At 38.0% G+C, this 6,000-nt stretch overlaps 1 protein-coding gene across 1 annotated transcript in view; it reads right to left on the reverse strand.

Moving 5' to 3' along the window:
- Positions 1 to 4,360, reverse strand: part of LOC126334828 (L-xylulose reductase-like) — a 59,591-nt gene extending 55,231 nt beyond the window's left edge. The window contains exon 1 of the mRNA XM_049997488.1: positions 4,216 to 4,360. Within this exon, the coding sequence (XP_049853445.1) occupies positions 4,216 to 4,267 (52 nt within the window). The 5' untranslated portion in view covers positions 4,268 to 4,360. The remainder of the gene's footprint in view (positions 1 to 4,215) is intronic.
- Between the last annotated feature and the right edge of the window lie 1,640 nt (positions 4,361 to 6,000).

Here is a 6,000-nt window from a genome sequence, read left to right on the forward strand (position 1 = left end):
GGAAGGAACTGCAACCAATATTATAACTAAAAGCAATTAACTTTGAATAAGCGGGTTCACAAGACACAAACTGTAACCTCTGCGGGAAACATCAGGTTGTGCAAGACAAGATGATGTCCATGTTAACAACATTTGTTCCACACCTGTCAAGTATGTATGAGGCAGGTCTGAGTGGAATTTCTGAACTAGATATTATGTTACAAATACTGGAAGTGACAGGCAAGCAGCTAAGTTGCTTCAAGCCAGTAGCCAGCAAGGAAGTAATGCACACAAGGTATTCTTACATCACAGCAATGTCACATCTTGGAAACATCAGCTTTGAGGAGCTCCACTTTTATGGGCACTATCATGATCTGAGCATAGGATTCACAACATTGGTGAACTGGGCAAAGTGGCAGCTTGTAATAGATAGATGCTCCAAAGTTTTAGGTAGATATGGAATCAGATGTCAAGTGTGTTACCTATAGGATTGTTCCAACCAGACAGCACAACCACTCCTCTACATTTAACATCATCAAATAAGTCAGCAGTCAAAGCATGTGAAAACAAATGATTAATGGTAGACCTCAACTTTCAAGATCATGTGACATGGAATCTCTTGATAGCTGATGGCACTGAGCCAATTCTAGGCACCAATTTTTTTTCATGACTTTGACCTCTCAGCGGACATTATGAGAGGATTACTGCAAAAAGAAACTCTTGCAGCTGCAGGCAAACATGATAAATGGCACAGCATAGTACAAGAATTTCCAGGTATCCTATCAAGAGCCAAAGCACAGGTGAAGATTTGACACAATATCCAACATTTCATTCTCAACATGCAGGGGCAGCCAGTAGTGTCTCATATCTGAAAGAGTTGCATTGGCTAGGCAAGACATGGAGAGACAAAAGTGCAATAATGTAACAAAATTACAAATAGGCAGTGGGTGTCACCTCTACATATGGTCAAGAAATAAGACAGCACATATAGGCTGTGTGGAGACTATGGAGTGTTAAATTCCAGGACTATCTTAGATAGATACCCCATTCCACATATCATAGATGTGAACAGTTCAATGACAGCCATGCTCTTTTCAATGTATTTGATTGCACTCGGGTGTCTTTGCAAATTGCTGTGGCCATATTGGACATTGACAAGACAGCAGTCACCATGCCCCTCTGGTTTACTTGAATAATGCTGGTTTCACTTTGGGTTGATAAACGCAGAAAAAGTTAAGTTCCTCAGTTCTGAGGTATTGGTGGATGGGTTACATCTGCTGACAGAGTGTGTGTCAGCCATACAACTGGTTGCAATACCCACAACATTCAAAGACTTAAGGTGGTTTTTTGGAATGCTTAACTATTACTGCCAGCACCTTCTCCAAGCAGTGACATTGTTAGAACTGTTAACAAAAATACTCAAGAGCCAACATATGGATGGTGCAAAAAACGTTCCTTGGAGCAAAGAACAGGCAGAGGCATTCAACAGAGTAAAGGAATATACTGCAAGAGCAGTACTTCTCATACAACATCAGATTAATGCATCTCTAGCCATCATAGAGGATACCAACCAAACAGCTGTGGGGTAGCACTTCAGAAAATTGTTTGTGGTGCTTGGCAGCCTCTTGCCTTCTTTCCTCTTGCTCACACTCATGCAAAAGTCTTTGGCTACTATAGACAGGAAACTTTTTGTGACATGTGCACCTGTCCATCACTTCAGAGATTCAATTGAAGGTCACACTTTCACTGTTTACCTGGATCATGCAGCAGTAACGTCATTCTTCAGGAAGGGAACTCCAAAAGTGTTGCTGAGATTCCCCAGATGTGTCAATTTTATTTCACAGTTCACCACAGATGTCCACTACATTAGCGGTAGCAAGTACGTTGTGGTCAATTGATTATCAAAATGTTGTGCAAGAGTAAAAGCAGTAAACTTGAACCACACTGCCCAAATACAAACTCTTGACCCTGAATTACATGAATTATGAGTGTATGCCATCTAGTCCAACTCTCAAGTATGTAAAAACATCAGTATGACATTTAACATTATAGTGCAAAGGGAAGGTGTTCCACAGTCTTCCACACCCAAAAGTAAGAACTATGGTGTGATTGCTGATGAGGAGGGTGGCATGGCCAGAAATGAATAAAGATGGCCACAAGTGGCCACAACAGTGTGAGAAATGTCAATGGAAGACCCATTGCCAGCTCCACAGGAAACATCATCACACCTTCATAAATATTTGGTCACATTCATGTGGATCTGATAGGGCCATTAGCTTACTCAAACAGCTACTGATTTAGTTACCATAGTGTATCATTTTAAGGGATGGCTAGAAGCATTTCTGGTTGCAGACATAACTGCCACAACAGTGGCCAAGACAGTACTCAGTGGATCGATATCGGACCTCTGCAAACTATTACAACCAACAGGGGCAGACAGTTCAAGACAGCATTATCCCAAGAACTTCATCTCTGCAGGTGCAACCATATCCACAGAACTAGTTATCGCGCTCCCAGCAATGGATTAGTGGAAAGATTCCACCACACTCTACAGGTGACATTGATTCTTGCAAATGGATGAGACAAACTCAACTACCAGTGCATACCCTCATTGCACTCAAATCCTTCCAGTCATCTGTGCATGGCCAACAATGACAAGAGAAGCCCAAGCAGTGGGTGCCAGTTTCAGCTGCCAGAAGTACCAATGCTGAGAAAACACCTAGGAAGATTGGTGTCTCACGCTCCAGGTTTTTAAAAAAAGGTGGAGGGAGAATGGGGCAGCAGGTTGCTGGTGTGGCAACCTAACAATAAACTGTAACAAATGATTTCATCTTGGGAAGTGTGTCATCTCTTTTTTAAACTTTTCATCTCTGATATTCTTCTGTGTGTTAGCACCTCTTTCTGTTTATGTTCTGATACTGTGCTGTTGTAATTGTGATTGTATTAAAGGTGTACAACAATACCTAGGGTGTTTGTGTCAAGCTTGCCACTGCTCCAAGCATTCCAACAAGTCTTCTACCTGCTGTCTGGGTTCTGTATAAGATGTATATAACCTTTTGGTCCTTTTACTTTATACCTGCTTCCTTCATAATATCAAGCAAGGCTTTCCAGACAAGACTGTCAAAAGCTTTCAGTAAATCTCCAAAGGCTATAAATGTAGCTTCATCTTTCATTAGTCTATCTTCTAAAATAAATTGTATGGTCAGTATTGCCTCATTTATTTCTTGAACCCAAAACTGATTTTCATCAAGGTTGGCTTCTAACAGTGGTCCCCATCCTTGTTGGAAAATAGCTACTAGCAATATAATATAAAAATGAACGTGGCAAGTATTAAAAAAAAAATTGTTTCAAGAAATCCCAAATATTTCGGGGTAGCTTAGCTACTGTTCATCATTAATAAAGTTTTTACCAACTGCTTCAAGTTTTAGTGTACATTTTTACTCAGTCAACATCTTTAAAAGTTTTCCTTCATGAAGGAATTAGCTGATGATGATGTATGAATGACGGCTAGATCACACTGCTATAAAATGGTTTTAGAATGTTTCACTGTGTCTCTGCTGTCACAGTAACAGCAGCAAAGAAATAATTTCCTGTGGTTGTCTGTTAATTAATGGTAGAAACAGAGAGCCAATAAGTAAAATAAAGAGAATCCAGGGGTTTGTATGTGATCTTAGTGGTATCACTTCCACGTTGTGCATTTTATAGAGTCAATTAATGTTCTGTAGATCTTTATGTAAGTTTTCATCTTTATCTCTGTGTCTTTGTGTGGAAAAATGTTTTCACTTTCTAAGTAATTGAAGGTTAAATTATGCATAACTATTGTCACTGCAACTGGTATATACCTTATGCAACATTCCTTCTGGTACTCTGTTGTGTGTATGACATACTTTCACCCATCCAGTGTTAGTGTGAAAATGTGTTCACTGGGAAATAAGATTCTGAATAAATGTTTTAAAATATAGCTACTTGTGATGGCTACTATCAAAATTAGACAATTGTAAAGCAAAAAATATCGTTTCTGCTAATGTAACAAAGAAAATTGTAAGGGGATTGGGCTCACATAAAGCATTAAAAATAAAAATATTTAATCGATGGTCACAATGGTAGTAACATAGTCTTAACTACACCATCTATTTAAATTGTTTAAAAAATTGACAAATATATACATATACCACAGATAAAGTAATTGCTGTGTAATGCTGAAACGATATAAAAAGCAATGTGCCAGTGAATTACCTCTTTCTGCCCCAGTGACCAGAGCTCTTTTTGACTTGAAACTTATTTCCATATTTGTCAGTTTTTGGTTTCAGGAAACCAATAAATGTAACAGATTTAAACGTGAAATTTGTTAATAAATCTCTGCGGAGGATATCTTATCTTCAAACATAGATTAGATAACAGAAGCCAAGAAATTATTGTGAGGCACTCTTAAGTTATCAGAGCTTTTTACACTAACATTATCTCTCTAATGGAGTTGATAACAAAGATTTAAAAGGTCAATAACTTGTCTATTGATTACACTGATGTTTTTAATGGTATACATTTCCAAGACAAAACAAAAACACGTACTCTACTTGGCCTGGCAACAACACTAGACATGAGCAACACTAATGTGCTCTGGTGGTTGTTCTGTCACAGACAATTGCAACTCTAACCATTTACATACCTATCAATGGTGTGTATATGTGCAAAAGTACTTCAAAATCTGACAATGTCTTCTGGGTGTTTCACTTTTTATCATGCTGTATGAATCCTCTCTACTTCTGCCATCATCAGCTTCTCTGATACCCAAATAGCAAAACTCAACTACTACTTATAGTGTCTCAGTGTCATCTGATTTCATTCAATTACATTTCATTACCCATGTTTAAATTTTCCTTTCAAGATGTTATAAGTTCTGTTCAACTGATTTCCCAAGTCATTTGCCATATATTGAAGAATTACAAAATCACAGCAAACCTTACTGTTTGTTCTCTATGAGATTTAATTACTTTTTGCAACTTCTCTTTGGCTTCCTTGATTGCTTGCTCTGTGTACAAATTGAATAACATGGTGGATAGGCTGTAACCCTTTCTCCAACCCTTCTCAATTACTGCCTCCTTTTCATGTCTTTCATCTCTTTTATCTGCAGTCTGCCCTCAGTACAAGTTACAGATAATATTTTGGCACCTGTATTTTATCCTTGCTACCTTCTGAACTTCAAAGAGTGTACTGCAGTCAACACTGTCAAAAACTGCCTCTAAATCTTCAAGTGCTATAAATTAAATGCATTAGTATTTTGTAACTGTGGCTTATTAAATTGATATTTCAGTAATATTCACACTTGATAGCACTTGCTCCCCCCCCCCCCCCCCCCCCTCCCTGCCGCCCTCTATCTGTTTTTTGGGGAGAAAGATTGGAATTATTGCATTCTTCTTGAAGTCTGAGAGTTATTTCATGTCTCAAATACATTGCACACCAAGAGGCATAGTTTTGTCTCCCAAGGGTCCCTATAATTGTTAGGCAATGTCATCTTGTTGTGCTTACACTATACAATGCTCTGTCGAAATCTTCTCACAGCATCAAATCAACTCCCATCTCATCTTCATCTGCTTCCTCTTCCCTTTCTATAATACTGTCTGCAAGTTTGCTTTCCTTGTTTATGAAGATTGTGCTATCAAAATCAGTGATGAACAGAAATTATGATGAAATTTCCAAATGTAGGAATATTTTCAATATACTGTGCCCAAGATACCCTTGATTCACAAGAGTTACGTGGTTTCACACTCTAAAGTGGTGAGTAGATTTAATTATAAATGTGTGGGTTTCTTCGACTAAACAACATTCATAGAAAATTTTCAGCAGCTGTACACACAAATAGTAATTTATTTTAAATTTCTGAGATGATTGTTTGAAAGACATTTTCTAGATGAATTTTTCATCTCTTGGACAGGTTACAATATTGGCTTCCTTGATTTGCATAAAGTTTTCAATAGAATTTTATGTTAAAAATTGTGTTCTTGAACATCACTGACAGTTTCC

The sequence above is a fragment of the Schistocerca gregaria genome, chromosome 2 (genome assembly GCF_023897955.1).
Source record: "Schistocerca gregaria isolate iqSchGreg1 chromosome 2, iqSchGreg1.2, whole genome shotgun sequence".
Lineage (NCBI taxonomy): Eukaryota > Metazoa > Arthropoda > Insecta > Orthoptera > Acrididae > Schistocerca > Schistocerca gregaria.